The sequence below is a fragment of the Strongyloides ratti genome (assembly GCF_001040885.1).
Source record: "Strongyloides ratti genome assembly S_ratti_ED321, chromosome : X".
Classification (NCBI taxonomy): domain Eukaryota; kingdom Metazoa; phylum Nematoda; class Chromadorea; order Rhabditida; family Strongyloididae; genus Strongyloides; species Strongyloides ratti.
The window spans coordinates 1,701,632-1,721,236 of NC_037309.1; the positions used below are offsets into that span (position 1 = coordinate 1,701,632).

Consider the following 19,605-nt stretch of genomic DNA (forward strand, 5'->3'; position numbering starts at 1 on the left):
AGTAAAACATAATTTTATCTTAACAATATAAAATTATATGATAATATAAACTACTATAAATTTTTTAATGATAATTATTTTTTATTATTATTACAAGAACATAATAATGAAATACTCTAAGATAAAAATAAATGTCAATGATAATTTAAAATAAGATATTAAAAATTATTAGAAATAATTTTATGACAACTTTTTTTTTTTTCTAAATTTCTTTTCTTTTTCTTTTAAAAGTAAAAAAGAAATAGCAAAATTATTAATACTAAAAGTAAGTAAACATTTTCAAATATTACCTAAAAAATATATTAAGAATAAATATTAAAATTTTTAAAATGATTGAATAAGAAAGAGAGACGCGACATTGCACAACATATTTTTTTTTTACCAATAATGCATTATTAAACATTAGAAACATTTTAATATTATATATAAGAAAATATATTAATTATATTAAATATATAATAATTAGTAATTTATTTATTTTAATTAAAAAGTTTTATGCAATAAAAAAATAATAAAAATAAAATTTTTTCATACTAGAAATATATTTTTAAGATCTTTAATTTTAACTATTGCACTTTTAAAAATAATTGTTACTTTTTGTTATTAGACACTTTAAATAAAATTTATATTTTGATATATCACATATATTAAAGTTTTTGAAATATATTAAATAAATAAATATTTTTGTCTAAATACTTAAAGCAATAAAACTTAAAATTAAAAAATATACATAAAAAAGCTGTTTTTTTAATATATAATTTATGCTAAGTAATTCAAAAAAAAAGAATATTATTTACTGAGAAAGTAAATTAAATTGAAAAATGTATTTGTGTAGCTAACATTCTCGTATCATTATATTGATTGTCATTTCAATATAAAATATAAATTTTAGTTGTATGTAGGAAAATTGATAACAAGTAACTGACTCTAATGTTAGTATGATTTAATGTAATTTATCAGTAATTTAATGGTAGTAATTAATATTATATTATAAATATTTTATTCGTTTAAAACAATAAGAAATATTTATTCATTTAATTTTGTTTTGTTTTATATAATTTTTATATATTATAAATAAAAAGATAATAAAAAAAAATTATAAGATAAGATTAAAATATTAAAAATTATCATACAAAAATTAAGATTTTTTAAAATTTATGGTAAAAGTTGATTCATTTTTTATTGTTAAAAATGCTAAACAATTTTGTGTATAAATCTAAATAAAATATATATATATATAAAGGAAATAAGAAGGTTGCTATCAAGTTTATTAAAATATACTCTATTCTAATAGCATATTTAAAATAAAAGAAAATTAAAATAAAGACAATAATCAAGGATATTTTTACTTATTCAATACATAGTTAAATAAGAAAAATTTAATATTCTTTTTAAAGTTAATTATAACTTTATACAACAAAAATATTGCATTATACTTTATATGGTTAAATGCTTGCTATACAATATTATAGTTTTTTACACATATATAAATATATATATTTATTATCACAATTTTAATTTTGCATAAAAATTCTATGTGCTTATGCTTAAACATACAACATATTTAAATATGTACATTTATGATTTGTGTCATTTAGAAAAAAAAAAACAACAAAATATTGCCTTAAAAGATTATTTAATTTTCAACAGACAATAATATTCTTGATTTGGTAAAAAATTTCTTTCTTATTTCCTTAATGATAAGCTAAAATGTTTGTAAAAGATGGATAATTTATAATGTTTAATAAAATTTTTTTTTTTTTTACATACAAATAATAGAAATAAAATATATTTATAATATATTTAACAGGTACAATTTAACAACAAATAAAGTAATCATTTTAATTTATACATTAATTATTTTATTTTAAGTGCCTTTTTTTTAGAAAAAGTAAAATATTTAATTTGAAAAAATAAATGTTAGAAGTGGTATTGTACTATTACAAAGAATAAATATGATAATTATAATGATGGAAAGTAAAATAAAATTTGAAATTAAAATAATTTTCCTTCATTTCAATTTCTCATACATTTCAATTTTAATATGACTGTTGGATAAGCAAAAATTTTTAGCAAAATTCACTCACACCTTTAAAATATAAAATTTAAATATATATAAATATATGTATATATTTATTTTAAAAATTTTTTAGTATAACTTAATCATATGTATAGTTAATGAACTTATTGTTATTTTAATATATGATAAATATATTTTTATTTTTTTAATATCCAAAATTAAAAAAAAAAAAATTATGATTATTGATGGCAATAATATAAATTTAAATAAAACTTTTTATTACATTTAATAATCATTAAATGTCATATTCTTTTATCCTAACATATGATTCATGATATTGGTAAGTGAGGAAAAAAATAACAACTATATAAAAAATAATGTTTAAAATATTTTATGTATTTATAAGTATTGCATAATTGGGAGTGCTCTTTTTGTAAAATATAATGTACGCAATTTATTGTTTACATAATGATTTTATCTTAATCTAAAATCATTTTTATGTTAAATATCTTTTTTTTTTTTTATTTTTATTCATTAAAAAAATATTTTACTGTAGTAGTTATAAAAAATTTTTTTTCGTTACAAAAAACTATACAATAATTATATATTTATATAAAATCATTTATTACATATTTTACTATTTTTTTTTCTTTGTTTTATAAAATATATTGATAGATTGAAAAAAAATGTATTAAATAACTTAAAAAGCTGATAATTTTAATAAATAATTTTTTTTTAAATTAATGAAATATAAATAAATTGATTATCATACATTTATTAGATTAAAATATTTTAAAATCAAAGATAGTCTGGCATATTATCAGCTATCCCTATTGATGTCTAATAATATTATAATATCTTATCTCTTACCATATCTTTAATATTATTATTTTGTAATAAAATATATTATAATAAATGCATGTCTTAATATTTACTATTAAATCAAAATGTTAATTAATTTTTACTACTTACATTTTATTTCATTTGTATGTACTATAAAGTAACATGTAATAATTATGTTGTTCCATGATTTTTTCCTCAAATAAATTAATAAAATAGTAATTTTTTTTTTGTAAATATATGTATATGTAAATGTTCTTAGTCATATTATTTTTATCAATATTTTAGGATTAAGAATTGATAAGAATGTAGTAATGCAATAAGCATATTTGATATTTATCATACATAAAATATACAGCACCTTTTAATTTCCTTCTATTAAAAACGCATAATCATTTACTTATCATTTTATAATGACCATTTTGCGGTCAAAGTATTTTTTCTATAAATATCTTTAATAATATATATATATATATATTTTTATATATACATATATATTTGTTATCACTTTTTTATTTACTCTTATATAAATATATAATATTATTTTTATTTCTTTATTTTTAAATCATTTTTACTTTATTATAGCTTTCAATCTATAATATTTTATATGTGATGGGGCGCAATAACCTTGTCATTGATATTTCAAGTAATATTCCATACTCAAAATTACATGAAAAAATTGAAGATGAAAAGAAGAAAGAATTTCAAAAATTTCTAACCAAAAATAAACAAAAATCATCTTATTTTATTTTTGGTATTCAAATTTTTGTTGCATTATTAATTTTTTCAATAATTATTGCATATTTTACAATATACGTTCTTCATCCATTTCAATTTCATATAAAAAATCATCTAACAAAAATAAAAACATCATATGATGATAATGAAAAATTTTTTTTATCTAATAATTTTAAAACACCACAATATGATAATATATGTCATCCTATTTCTGATTTTAAATGTAAAATATATGGTGATGATGGATTTTGGAGGAATACAACAAATATGCTTAAGAAATATTTGCATGAAAATAAAAGTAAAGATATACCATTAAAGAAGACAGTTCGTTTAATCTTTGATAGATGTCTTAAACAAACATTGATACCTGATAATAAAGTTAAACATATCAAGCAAAGTCTTAACTCTATTCACCGTGCAACAGATATTTCTTTTTATCTTAGTGATGAACCAATTTTAAAAAACCATGTTTATAAAAGAAATGTTATTACTGATACTATTGGAATTTTAGAAAGAATTTTTGATGTTAATATATTATTTAGCAGTAAATTGGTATATGCTGATAATATTAATAATAATGATGAAATGATAACATCAATCAAAACTTTATATAAAATTTCACCTGTTTATGAATATTTTGATCAATCACAAAAAGAAGAAAATTTAAAAAAAATAATTGAATTATTAGAAACATTTGGTGTTGGTAATAAAACATTTATTAATGTAGCAGCTAATGAAATTTTAAATATTGATCAATTATTATATAAACCATCAAATTCTATTACAAATAAAAATATTTTAATAGATATTAATACAGCAAAAAAAAGATGGAATTTTATTAATTTTGAAGATTACTTTTTAAGAATTACATCCGGAAATTTAGATAGTATGGCTCATGTTAAAAATAATTCATTTCACTTTATTGTAAAAGATGTTGACTTTTTTGATCGATTAGAAATCCTTTTTTCAACAAATTCTATCAATCAAGTGACATTTGGAAATTACATTTTATATAAATTTATTGTTAAAAGGATGGAAATGCCTGGTTTTACAACAGAAATAGATTGTACAAGATTAATTGCTAATACTTTACCACTTTTGACATTAAAAATATATAATAACGAATTGACTAATTATGAATTAGAAATATTAGAAGAAATTGCCGAAGATCATGTTGAATATACAACAGAAGCATTAGAAATTGTTGCATCATCAATAAATAATTTTACATTAGATGATAAAAAATTAATTGTTCATAAAATACAAAATATTCGTATATTAATGGGTGCACCAAGATGGGTATTTAATGATGATCATCTTAATAAATATCATGAAATGTTAATAATTAATGATGATGATGAATTTAATAATATTATTTATAAACTTCATGAATTTTCATTATTTAAAAAACAAGAATCATTATATAAAAAACAATCTGTTGATGAGTATATGTATGTTCATCAAAAAATTTCGGCAAATAGAATTTATTATTGTCCAATTACGAATACATTAATGATTCCAACATCAGCATTATTATTATTAAAAGATGAATATGATAATATGTATGCTAAAAATAATCTTTTTAATGCAAAAATAGCTTTTGAATTAAGTAAGTTATTTACACACGTTGATAATCAATTATATACAAGTAATAAATTAATACCAAAAATAGGAAAACATTATGGTCCAGGTTAGTTTATATTTATTTATATATAAATATATTTATTATTATAGTTACAAAATGTATGAAAGATCGTCTTATTGATTTAACTTATATTCAACATATTACTGATATAGAAATTGAAGAATCTATTAGATATGTTGCTGCTATTCAAATTGCCTATGTATCATATAAAACAATTCAAAATGAAGAAAATGATATGTTAACAAATAGTGGATATCAAAAAAATATTAATAAAACAATTAAACAAAAACAAAATAAAAAATTCTTCGATGAAATATTATCTCTTTATTGTCATATCCCAAATGAATATTTGCGTGATTTTGTAGCAAATTCTTTAGTAGGTTTTATTCCATACCAAGCAACATACGAATGTTCATCAGTTAAAAATATTGGTACTTGCAATTTATGGACATCATTTTATAAACTTTAATATTATAATACAATTTGCCAAACTTTTTATCTTTATTTTTTTTATACTCATATGATATAATTATATCAATATGAGTATAAATTTTTAAAATTCTACTTATTATTTTAATATATTTATTATATATTCCTTGGCATATTGATATTATTGTTAAAATAAGATTTTTTTTTATATTATAAATGTTGTATTGTATATTGTTACATGTAAATTTTTTTTTTTAAATGTATGAAATATTCTTATTATATAAACATTTTATTGCTTTTTAAAATTATTTCATAAAATTATAGTGGTAAAATATTTTTGTGCTTTGTTAAATAAATTTTTTTTATTCATTTTATTTACAATTAATATAAATTTAATTTTAAACACATTTTAAAAGTTATATTTTATGTTTTATGATTATTTTTAAATGATAATTACATTTGACACAATGTAAACATGTTCTTCTTTTTTAACCAAGAAAATACTTATATAAATTCACATTTTATCTATTTAAGATGGCTTTTTTTATTTCTATTAAAATATAATACAAAGGTTGAATTTTTTTTTTTTTAAATTTAAATTTATAAAACGTTAGCGTAATAGTCAAATAATAGAAATTAAAAATATTCTTTTATTTGCAATTATATTGTAAATAAAAGAAAAGATTTAAAATAAGCATTGTCACATGATATAAAATATATATTATAACAATAATTTTTATTTCAAAAATGTTTCATAAAATGAAATACAATATTATATAATTACAAATATATCAATTATTTCATTGAAATTTGTTTAATATCCATGAAATTGAAAACAAAGATTTACAAAAAAAAGGAACATAAATTAGAAAAAAAAATTATTCTAAATTGAAGTATATTTGCAGATAATTGAAATTTTAATTCTACTGATAGTTACTAATTAAAACTGAAATTTTTCCATTGTTATCATATATTTTCCCGTTACCATTAATTGAAGGCATTATATCATTTTTACTTAATGTTTCTACATTAGAAAATGTATCATTATTTTTTTTTTGTAAAAAACGTTTGTTTAATAACAAATTTCTAAAAAAATTATTTATTGTAGTTTTGTCCTTTACATTAGATACCTAAAATTATAATTTTTTAAAGTCATTAGTTATTTAAATTATAAATTATAATGATAATATCAATATATTTTTATTTTTAAATTATTTTTATATAAATTATTATTTTAAAATTACCTGTATTGTACTAAAATTAGAGAAAAGGAAATCATTTATATTTGATAATAAACATAAAAATGATGGTACAATTATTAATCCATGTAATAACCCTAATGTAACAACTAAAATCATTGTTTTAACAAAAACTTGTGACATATATGTATCAATAAAAAGAAGGCATGTAACAAATAATATTGTTGATATACCACATTGTAATAATGGAAAACCAATTGCTACTAATGATTCTAATATTCTATGTTCAACAGATAATTTATAATTACTTTCAACACCAGCACGATAATAATGATAACTTATATGTGCTGGAAAATCAACACTAAAACCAATTGACATAATTGTTGTTGCCATTGAAATAGGATCCAAATCAATTCCCCATATTGCTAGAAAACCAAAAACTCCTATACATATTGATAATATTGATATTGTTGCAACAATCATTGTAAAAAAATTTTTCATAAATATTATACATACAATAGCCATACATAATAATGTAAAAAATGAAGATGATACCATTGCAGGTACAATTGTATCTATTTGATCTAAAAATGGTGCATCTTCAAAATATACTGATCCATCAAGATCACTATACTTCTCAACAATATTTCTCCATTTTCTTAATATTTCTAATTTATAATCCCATTCAGTAAATTCTTTACCATGAAATGCTATTGTTATAAAAAATCTATCTAATAATTTTGTTGTTTCATTAAATCTTAAAAATCCACCCCAATAATTGTATTCTGGCCAATTAAGAAATTTACTTATTTTTTCTTTACTATAAATTGATATATTTAATGATTCTGTTGTCATATTTTTTTCAACTATTTCTTCATCTATTTCATTTTCTTCTTCTTTCATTGTGTTTAAAAATTCATCATATGATCTTATCCAATATTTAGAATACATTGATCCTAAACATCCTTTCATTGTTTCTAATTCTGTAACCATTTCATTTAAATGATTTAATTTTACTGAATCATCAAGATTTGATGCATTATTTATAAAAACTTTCATAACTAAATAATTTGGTACAACTATATCATCACGTAATTTATTAATATCATGAATAATTGAATCTTTAAGAAAAAGCTTATCTGGTGTTAATTGAACTTTTATTGTCATTGCTGATTGAAAAGACCATGAAAGATAAAAAATCATAACTAGAAAGATTAAAAATGATGTGAATGGATTAGACAACCATTTACAATAAGACTTCATAAAATTTTTTAATCTATCTTTTAGCCAAATATTTTCTTTAAACATTAAGTTTTTTTTTTTTTCCTCTATTTTTATTTCATATTGTCCTCCTATAACAATAATACTTAAAAACATTGTTATTTGATAAAAATAATCAAAAAATATTGCGACAACATTTGCAATACAAAAAAGTTGTATTTCAGGTGTTGGAGAGTATGCACCAACAGCAAATGCTAAGATATTTGTTAATGATGTTATTGTTATAGATGGACCAACATCAACTAATACTTCACCAATACGATTACGTAATGAAAAATATTCTTTTGTATATTGAGTTTTTTTAGTTATATATGCTTTATTTCTTTGAATACATATACGTTGCCATGAATGAATCATTAAATATGCATCATCAACACCTATAATTAATTAATTAATTATTATTTATAAATATATATATATTTATAATATTACCAATAGCCATTACTAAAAATGGTGTAACACATAATATTGAACCAAATCTAAAACCAAACCAAAATAAAATACCTAATGCAGTTGATGTTGCAAGAAGTGGACATATACATGCCATTAATGCCATTGATAATTTATGTTTACTCCATTGATTAAAATAATATCCAGACATAAAAACTGTTATAATTGAAAAAATTGACATTATTACAAATCCAACTGATATAAACGGAAACAATGTCATTCCTGTTTTGACAACTTCATCACCAACTAGTGTTAATGCTAAACATTTTGCTTCAACATAATTACCTTGATATTGAGTATTAATATATTTACATACATTTCTTTCCCATTTCATAATATCATCTCTTGTCATTTCAGATGATTGATCAGCACGAAATTGTAAAATAATTAAACTTAAATTTTTAATATTTGTTATACTATCATGATCATTATTATTATTTATTGTTACACCAAAAAAATTTGGACTTAAATCAAGTGTAGCACCCATCATTGTTATAAATGGAAATGTTAAATTAATTCTTGTATCAAAAATTTTACTAGATATATTTTTCATTATAAGACCATTTCTAAATTGTCTAATTGGTTCATTAAATAAACAAAAATCAGAACAAAATTGAAAAAAATTTTTTGAAATATTATTATTTGTTGTTATATAAAAATCATTACCAATATTATCAATAAGTTCAATACTTTCATTTAATTGTGCCATCCTATGCATTGACATACCATCTTTAGCAATTAAAAATACACCTAAATTAAGTGGTTCTCCAGAAGTATGGTAAAATTCTGTATATCTTGTCATTTCTATTAAAGATTTTGAATCAAGTGGAGTATATCCTGTTCTGAGATCATCTTTTTGTGGTGTAAATATAATTTTAACAGAACATATAAATGTAAAAAATAATGTTATCTATAAGAAAAGTTTTAATAAAATAGTTTTACAGTTAAAATTTTTATATATAAAATTTTATCATTATTTATTAATATATAAATATTTAGGTCAAATAAAATGATTTTTTATTATAATTGCAATAAATATAATTAAAAGTCATAAAAAAGATTTAATATTTTTAAATAATATTTAAAAAAAAATAATTTTTTTTAATTGTTTCATTAAAACTTACAAATAATATTGTTTTAGGATAATCAGCTACCAAAAGACCTATCTTATAATTTGTTTTGTTTAAAAATTTATCAAACCATGTTGCAGTAATAATATAATTTTTAATAGATTCTTGAGATGAATTGATTGATCCTTCATAGGATGATGGAACAAATGTAATATCTGAATTAGATGATTTACTATCTGCAGAAGTTTGACATTCTATTGATGTATTTGATGAGGTACTATCAATACAATTTTCATTTTCTTTAGATATTGATAACGCTTTTAAATATTGCAAATTTTCCATAGTATTATGAAAAATTTCTATAAATAAAATTAAAAAATTTATTTGCAAAATAAAATATTTTTTTTTAATAATAATAAAAATATCAAATAATAGTTTATTAAAGTATATATTATCAAAAAAAAAAAAAAATAATTTATAATTGTTACCTTATATATTAAGATAGAGTATAGTATTATTTGGTAAATTTAAGCAGTAATATTAAAAGAAGGAAAATAACTTTTAAATATCTATTTCTTTTGTTATATATTATATATTTTAGTTAATACTAAAATTTAAAATATAAAATAGATCAGGAAACTTGCCACATACAAAAATGATTGAAAAAAAAAATACTTGTCTTTTTATAGGGGAGTGAGTTAACTATTACATAAAAATAAGTTGATGTTTCCGGAGGAAGAATATATTATATTCATTAATAAACAAAAAAAAATTTTTACAAATAATCTTATATTAATATTTGAATGTGGTTATTTATACGTCACAAAAATAATATATCTATAAAACGTGTTACACAAAAATTTTAAAGTTGTTGACGTGGGTGCAGTGGTAAGATGGCAAAGGTTCACGAATGAGCGAGATATGATAATTATTTATTGTAATTCCTGTTTTTATTACTTCCATACTTATTTCTATCTTAGAATGTCACTTATATTAAAAAAAAAAATATGACGTCAAACTATTAATTAAGTTAATTACAATGTAAATTTTTTTTATATTGTCAATTAAAAAATCACCATATATATTTTTATAAATATTTGATTATTATTTATTTGAACTTATAGTTTATAGTTTAACTTTATTTTATGCCAAGAGGTAAAATTAAAGTAGCAAAAGTATTGACTAGACAAATTATAATACACCTATTAAATATATATCATGTCCTTGATATAGCTGTTTCGTTTTACTACTTTTTTTTCTTGCTTTTTAAAGGTCATCTTTAATATGATACAACATATATCATATTAAACTTTTTATATGATAAAATAATAACCAATAACCTTAAGCATTATTACATTTTGTTTTGCATAAAGACATTTTTTAATTATATAATGATATGGTAAAATATCAAATGTAGTTTGTTGCTAAATTAAGTATATAATATTTGTTAACTAAATAATAAAATAACTTTATAAAAATATTAAGAATAAATATTTTATTATATGTAAATTATAAAAAAAAAAAGTTTTTATATTGATTCATTTAAGCTATATTAATTAATAATTTTTAAAATTATTCGTCATTTAAAATTGCTTATAAAAAAAGAGAAATAAAAATATCAAATAATTTCTTGATATAAAAGTGTAAACATGAAAATATCAATGAGAGTTTCACTTAAAATAATATTAAATCAACTTTTATTGAGAAAACATTACTACATTATATACTCATAAAAATATCCCAGTGACAAAAATTTTAAAATAATGTTATTTATGAAAATACTTCAAATGGCTTTTGCTGACCAACTTGTGAAATAAATTTGACTTTAAATTTGGTTTTTTTTTTCTTTTTACTAATTATTGTATAATTATATAAATTTAATACATATATGGATAATTTTCAAAGCCGCTTTTCTAAAAAAAAAAATGGTTACACATTTTTATTAATATCTTATATAAATTTACCTTTGTAATTAAAAAAGGATCATCCAGATAAGATTTGTAATCTGATAAAGTACTTCTAAATCCAGGTTTAAAGTGTCCTCTTCCAGAAACTAATGATCCACCAGATGGATGTAAATTTGACCATTTTGGTTCACGATAAAAATAATTAACATCATTTCTTTGTCCATAAGAATATGCCATTATGGAAGATGATAATATAATAAAAATAGAAATAATTAAAATATTCATATTATTAGCCTTCTTACAAAACATTGCTTTAATGAAATGTAGTAAATCTAAAAATAAAATATTTAAAATATTTTGTAAAAAGAAAATATAAGATATAATATGAAGTTCATGAGAAAATGTAAAAATTCTATTTATAATAAAGTAACAATTACCATACAAAAAGTTGGCACCACCCTTTTTAAAGTTACAATTTAATAACACATCAGTTTAGGCACATTATTATGGAAGTCATTACTAATTAATAAATTAAAAAATCTATAAAAAAAAATAAAGTAATATAAAATAGAATATATTATTTGATGTTTTGAATAAGTTTAACTAAACCATAAATTTTTTTTTGCCCTATTTTGAAACAAAACATTAGAAAGTGATAATCTTTTTTTTTTTTTTAAAAATCATCCAAGACAACATGAATAAATATTAATAAAATATATATTTTTATCTTATGTTTAAATTTAATTTATTCTTTTTAAGCAAATTTTGACAATTTAATATATTTAAATTTGTGTTAGTTAATATAATATAATTAAAAGGATAACATGATATAATTTTATTTTTAAATTAAGATGAATTTTAAGATGTTTTAGAATGGACATTATAATGATTTTATTTGAAGATCAAAAAAAATTTTTATTTCCATATAATATTTTTTTATGAATATACATAATGTAATATTTTATGTAATATTTTCGTTTTTGTAATTTTACTTCTAATTAAAATTAGAATTTTTTAAGATATAAAAAAAATTTTTAAAATGATTTAAATAGTAATTTTGTTCAAAAAATTTGTCATTTTTTGTTTGTTTATTCTTTCTTGCAATCATGAATAATTTATTATACAGGAATACGAATGTACAAAAATTTTTTTATATTTAAATTACAAAAAAAAAAAATCTATTTCCTTAATAATATCATGTTTAACCATCATTATTTTATTGTTGTTTAAATATAAATATTTTTTTATATAGATAATTTAATATTAATATTTTTTTTAAAAAGAAACATTTTTGATCATTTATATATTTAATGTTATTTTTTAATTTACCATATACATTAAATTTCTTTTTTAAAAAAAAGATTAAAAATCAATCTTTAAAATTCTGCCTTTTTTCATTAAATATTAGTTAAAAAAATATATTTTTTTAAGTGTATTGATAAAACAATGGTGAAAAAAAAAATTTTGTAATATCAAAAAATAAATTTTTTTTTAAAAAGTGATATATAAAGAAAATCATTATTAATTATTTTTTTTTTTTTGCAAAAATGTCCTCCTTCAATTAAATTAATTTTATCCAATATATATAATTTTATTAAAGAAAATAATTAACATAAATTAATTTTATTTACATTAATATTAAAAATGACTTGTATATAAAACTATTAGGTATTCTTCTGATATTCTTTTCTTACAATTGCTTGGTATATCAATGTAAAATGATTCATATATTATTTTGTCTTTATTACATATTTTCTCTTAAATATACATATATGTAGAATATTTATCAGTATATGTAAAGAATTTTTAAAAGATCTTATAAAATAAAGAAGTATAAAATTAATTTAAAATATGTTAAGTAATAATATTAATGTTTCCAAAGAAAGAGATGATAAAAATTTTGAGGGTTTGTTAAAGATGGATAATTTATAGAAAAGGGTAATCTAAAAATAAAAAATTTAAAGAATAATCATTAAATAAAAGAAAAATTAATATTAAGATATCAAGTAAATATCTAATATATGATTAAATCTAATATATATTTGCCAAAAATTAAAAAAAAAAAAGTAAATATTATTACAAGTGGTACAATATTTGATTAAGACAAAAAGTTACAGGTGTAAAATTTTTACATTTAATATTATAAAATTGATTCTATATATTTCTAGTTTTGTTATAAAAACTTTACAATTTTAATTCAATATGACTTTAAATTTACATAAAACATTGTGATAAAAATTTTTTAAAAGAACATAATAATTTTTAAGATTAAAAAAAGAGGTAGCATAATTTGTTTTAAATCTTCTAAAAATATTAAGTAAGTGATGCGCAAAATTTGTTTAATAAATTCTCTATACATACATATAGAAAAATTTAAAAAAAAAACTTTATTTGTGATAATACAATTATTTAAAAAGAATTGACATAAAAATTAAAATTTAAGTTACATAAAAATTTGTACTTTGTGTAGTTAAATAGGTAAAAATTAACAATTAATTTCATTTTTCTTTTAATAATTAAAAATGACACAGTTAATATTTTATTTATTCATTTTCTAATCATATATAAATTTAATTTATTCTCTTAATAATTTTTTTTATTTTATAATTTTTAAAACATTTGATATGATTTTTTTTTTATAATTTTTACCGTTATATATACTTAAATAAATAGTTATTTATTCTTATTATTATTATTAAGATATATTATTAATAATATGTATAATTATATTCTTCAAAATTGATTTTATGCATATCAAATTGTTTAAAGCATCCTATATTATTATTTTTCTCTCATAAATTATCGTATTTAAAAAAATATTAATGAAAAAAGGTTAAATATTTTGATAAAAAATTATATTTTTTACTAATATATTACCTCTTTATAATATAACATTAGTAATTTTGTTTTCATATTCAAATGATAAAAAATGTGTCATATGGGAAAAATAGAAAGTAACATAACAATTTTAAAGCTTCAATAGATCTTGGTAAGACGCATGTGAATATTAATATATTTTTGTGTCAAATTTTACGTATATATATATATATATTATTTTTTTTTCATATATTTTTTTAGCTTTGCATATTTCCTATAATGTGTTTATATTTATATATTTAAATAATAACTTAGTGTCATTTGTGAAAAGCAATATTATGTGGTAAAATGTAAATATATATTAAGGAACGATTATTTTTATATATAACAATACTTTTATAATACTTGTTAAAATTAAAGATTTTTCTGCGTGGGATTGTTTTTAATTTATATCATAAGTTAAAAAATTTTTTAAACTGAAAATAAAAGATAAGAAAATGAAATAAATTTTTAGGGATCATTATCCAAAGGTTTTTTATTTCTAATATATTTTTATTTCCTAACTTTTTAATATGTATTATTGTCGAAAAAGAATAAAGAGCTTACTTATCTTTGTTCTTCAATTTTAAGAGAATATCGTTTAAATAAAATTACTTTTATTTCTATTTCATTGTTAATTTTTAACAATCTTTATATTTCTTAACATTATTATCTATTGATATTAGAAGAGCATATTTCATCACTTTTATTTTTTGATGCGCATGTAACAAATATATATATATATGATCTGGACGTTTATTAAAATTCTTTTAATCTTTGATTTTTTTATATAAGTATTTTATGTAACTATATATTTCTAAATGAAAAAATTTAAAAAAAATGACAAACTAAAAAATTATTACTACGATTAGTAATTTAAAAGTAATGTATTATATATTTATTATTTAATTTTTATATCAAAATATTTTTTTTTTATTTTAATATATATTACTTTATTTGTATATTTATCAACTATTTATTTTCCTAAAACTGCCATTGATGTTTGAAACATTAGTTATATCTAAACATATTTATCACTGCAACATAAAAAAAAATTATGTTTATTTAAAAATAATTAATAACCATTACGATTTTTATTATCTTCATATAATTTTTGAACATTTATTTGCCTTCATTTTAAATTCTTCTTTATCATTACTATTATTTGTAAATAAAAAGGTATAAAATTATATATTTATTATTTAAAGATGAAAGGTTACTTTTGATTAACAAAAAAATAAATACATAATTTTACTTCTTATTACCTTAAAATATTGTAAAAAAAAATATTTCCTTGTTATATTTATAATTATATATATATGTGTGTCTGTGTGTTTACTCTATCATATTATAAAACATATTTTAAAATATTTTTATTTTATAAGGTTTTTTTTTGTATATGTAATAGTAAAAATTCACTACATGTATTTAGTTAAATTTTAAAATAATATATTTAAAAAGAGTAAAATATCCTTAACATTTATTTTTCTGCCATATATTTTAATGTAAAAAAATATATAATGTTAAAAGTACGTTTTCTTTAAAACATACTTGATGTTTAAATTCTTAATAATTAGGCATTTGTATAATAAATATATAAATATTTCTTTATTCCCTATTCCTATTCATCTATTTTATTTTATTTTTTTTGTTTTTGTTACTATTTTTTTTAGATATAAAACATTTTTATTATTTACTATAAATTTTTTTATTTCATGTTTCTAAAAATATGATTTTATTTGATTCAATTTATAAATAGTAAAATACCATATTTATTTTTTTTTTAAAATATACTAAAGTTATTATATTTTATTCAATGATATATACATAAATAGAATAAAGATATAAAAAAATTTTCATTCAATAATAAATGTTAAATTTTAAATATTATAACACGATAACATTGTTATATTAAGCATATATTGTAAAAGATAAATAAAAACTCGTTTTTTTTTTCGCCAAAATAATATTTCTTTTGTTCTATAAGGTCTTTTGAAAATGTGTTGAATGAAAATATACAAATGTAGAAGGTTAAATAGATTATATAATTTTGAGAATTTAAGTAAATTCTAATATTTATTCAAATTTATGATTTTTCTTATAAATTAAAAAAACTTAAAATTTTCAAATATTTTACTTCTAGTGATTAATAATATTTTCATTGTTAATATATTTTGTTTGTAATAAAAAAAATGATATAGATGCTATTTCAATCCATAAATTGTAATATTAACAAAATAAAATTTAATCTATCTATATAACTAAATATTGCCAGGAGTATATAATATATATTTTGATAATACAAACATTACTCATTGTTTTATTTTCAAAAAATAGTAGTAATTTTAAATATTTGATATAAAAAAAAGATTTTTTTTTTTTTCATACAATAACTTTTTTGAACTTTTTTTTCATTATATTTAGAATTAAAAAGACTACTGAGTGTTTAAAGAAGCATAAAAAATTATTTCGTTATATTCATTTTAATAAATTAAAATTTTTTTACTATTTCATATACTATTAATATTTAAATATTTAAATATATACTCACTTTTATTCAATAGATATAAAGGTCGTTTCAAACAAATCATGTATGTCGTTTATTTATATACTAGTGACAAAATATCACATGGGAATGAAAAATATGTTTTGTTTGTAAGTAGTTTGAAGAAAAAAAAAAGATTAAATCTTTTGTTATTGGAATTTCGTGTTATTTATATTTGTTTCATGTTTATATCTATGCGTATGTTGAAACTAATGAATTAAAGATAAATTAAGTTTTTTTTTTCATTTCCTTCTTACTCTGCCATACATGTTTATATCAGTATATTGAAATACTTTTTTTTTTTAATAAAAATATCATATTCCTATTTGAATTTCTTTTTTTTTCTTATAATTATAATAATACTATTTGTTATAATTGTTTATATATAATTTTATTTTTGTCTATATACTTTAAAAAAAACATTATATTATTTATAAAGTTTTAAAAATTTTTCTTATATTTTAAGAGAAATTTTAAGGCAATAACATATAAGTTGAAATAGTAGACATATATTTCCCGATTACTACTTTATTTTCAATATTGACATTATTATTAAATATATCTTTATCCTTTTTATAGATTTTACTCATAAAAAAACTAACAAAATGCGTTCAGCTAAAAGTGTTAAAAGAAATCATATTACAAAACATGCTTATCAAAATAAAAGTCATAAGAAAAAATCTGCTAAAAAAGCCATGTTTTATTGTAAGGAATGGAAAAAAACAACTTATAGTTCAAAAAATACTGGAATTGTAATTGATTTTGCTGCGGTAAGTTAATTTTTTTTTTGGTATTTTATAATATATGTTTTATTTTTTTTAGGTTGCTAAACAAAATACTTTTTATAATGTACCAAAAGAAGTTAATAAAGATATTGAAAAGGTAACATATATATATTATCTGGTTGTGTATTACTTTTATATATATCCTTTTTTTTTAGGTTCCAGAAAAAAAAGAAGAACATGTTAAAGTACAACAAAATAAGAAAATTAATAATGAACAAAAAAAAGAACAAGTTGTTAAAAAATCAGATCTTAAAGTAAAAGCTAAACCAGAACAAAAAACTGAAGTAAATGTAGAAAAGGGAAAGAAAAATGAAAAAAAAGTTGAAAAAAAGGTTGAAAAAAAAGTTGTTGAAAATATTGAAGTAAAGAAAAAAGTTAATAAAGTTGAAAGTAATATACCTGAAACAACTAAAAAGGTTGATGAATCAAAAAAAGAAATTGTTGAAAGTCCACTTACTGTTGATGTTAGTACAAAAGTTGATGATAAAGGAATGGTAGGAAAAATAATAAAATTTTAGGTTTTATGTAATTATTTTATAAAAAAAAAAATAATTACTATTAAATTAAATTATATATAATTATAAATTATAACTTTAATATTTTTTTATTTTAGAAGGCATCTGTTGATAGTGGTATTGATTTTAATAATGCCAATCAAAGTACTGGATCAACAAGCCCTCAAGCAGACAAATCAGGTTCTCCATCTCGCGCCACTCCATCTGGAAATTCATTTTTTGAAAGTGTTTCAAAAATTGTACAAACTGCTTTAGGATCAGCTGAAAATAAATCATACTCAAAATTACAATTAAATCATAGTGGTTCAGGCCGTCAAAGAACTCATAAACTTTTACCAAGGGATGTTAAATTTTGTGTTACAATGTTAGAAAAATATGGAGATGATTTTGAATCAATGTCAAAGTCAGAAGATAATGTTTATATGGATACACCATCTGGTATCAAACGTAAAATACGTATTTTTAAAGAAAGTCCATTTTATGAACAATGGCAAAAAGGAAAAAGTGAAGGTAAATCAATTGATGAAATTTTATCATGTTAAAAAACATTGTTTTATTATAACAATTCAATTTTTTTTTTTATTTAAATTGTTTCAAATAAAAAACAAAAAAAAAGTAGTAGCTTATAGTTTTTTCTTGTGATATGAAATGAAAAACATTGTTATTGAAGGATGAAAATTGGTGCAGAACGATTATACATCTGCTGATTCAATATACTCTTAGTGTCATTTTCAATTTTATTTTAAATAGAATTCTTTTGAACCTCGCAACTACAATACATTTTATCATATTCTGCAGATTTCTTTACATTTACGAATATTTTTTTGTTGATTTTATATCAATATATCAATATGTTAAATGAAATAGTACAATTATTAATTGATATAAAAAAAAAGTTATAATTTTACTATATTCTTAAGTAGTTGTTTTTATACTTTATACCCTTCTTATGCGTTTGTAATTTTTTTATTAAATAACGCAAAAAAAACAATTTATTTTTTTTTATCATATAATGAAATATATGTTAACTTTTTAAAATTTATATTTGTCAACACTTTAAAAGTGTCTTTAATTTTTTTTTAATTATAACATGTTTTTTATAAAGATATGAATAAATTTCTGTTACATAAAATTAATTAATAATTTTTTTGTAGTAAAATGTATCCATGAAAATAATCAAAAAAAAAATTTTTATTTTGATTAGTATTTATCATTGATAAAAAAGAAACTAAAAAGTCATTGATAAACAAACAAAATAATTTAAAGAAAAAATTGCTTTTATGTGCTTTAATTAAAGATAAAATAAAATATGTTAAATGGATTAT

At 18.2% G+C, this 19,605-nt stretch overlaps 4 protein-coding genes across 4 annotated transcripts; 2 read left to right on the forward strand and 2 right to left on the reverse strand.

Moving 5' to 3' along the window:
- Window positions 1-2,351: 2,351 nt before the first annotated feature.
- Window positions 2,352-5,712, forward strand: SRAE_X000036500 (Hypothetical protein; the record flags this gene model as incomplete). The annotated part of the gene is made up of 3 exons (XM_024644702.1): window positions 2,352-2,360; window positions 3,446-5,288; window positions 5,333-5,712. 3 exons carry the CDS (start codon window positions 2,352-2,354, stop codon window positions 5,710-5,712), a joined length of 2,232 nt encoding a protein of 743 aa, XP_024510234.1.
- An 883-nt stretch (window positions 5,713-6,595) lies between these two features.
- SRAE_X000036600 (Sterol-sensing domain and Patched family-containing protein) lies at window positions 6,596-10,014 on the reverse strand (the record flags this gene model as incomplete). The annotated part of the gene is made up of 5 exons (XM_024644703.1): window positions 6,596-6,802; window positions 6,917-8,076; window positions 8,122-8,529; window positions 8,585-9,512; window positions 9,727-10,014. 5 exons carry the CDS (start codon window positions 10,012-10,014, stop codon window positions 6,596-6,598), a joined length of 2,991 nt encoding a protein of 996 aa, XP_024510235.1.
- Window positions 10,015-11,549: 1,535 nt separating this feature from the next.
- Window positions 11,550-11,816, reverse strand: SRAE_X000036700 (Hypothetical protein; the record flags this gene model as incomplete). Its single annotated transcript, XM_024644704.1, has 2 exons — window positions 11,550-11,585; window positions 11,637-11,816. 2 exons carry the CDS (start codon window positions 11,814-11,816, stop codon window positions 11,550-11,552), a joined length of 216 nt encoding a protein of 71 aa, XP_024510236.1.
- A 5,769-nt stretch (window positions 11,817-17,585) lies between these two features.
- Window positions 17,586-18,822, forward strand: SRAE_X000036800 (Hypothetical protein; the record flags this gene model as incomplete). The annotated part of the gene is made up of 4 exons (XM_024644705.1): window positions 17,586-17,750; window positions 17,803-17,862; window positions 17,921-18,259; window positions 18,379-18,822. The coding sequence occupies 4 exons, from the start codon at window positions 17,586-17,588 to the stop codon at window positions 18,820-18,822; spliced, it is 1,008 nt and encodes a 335-aa protein (XP_024510237.1).
- Window positions 18,823-19,605: the final 783 nt, after the last annotated feature.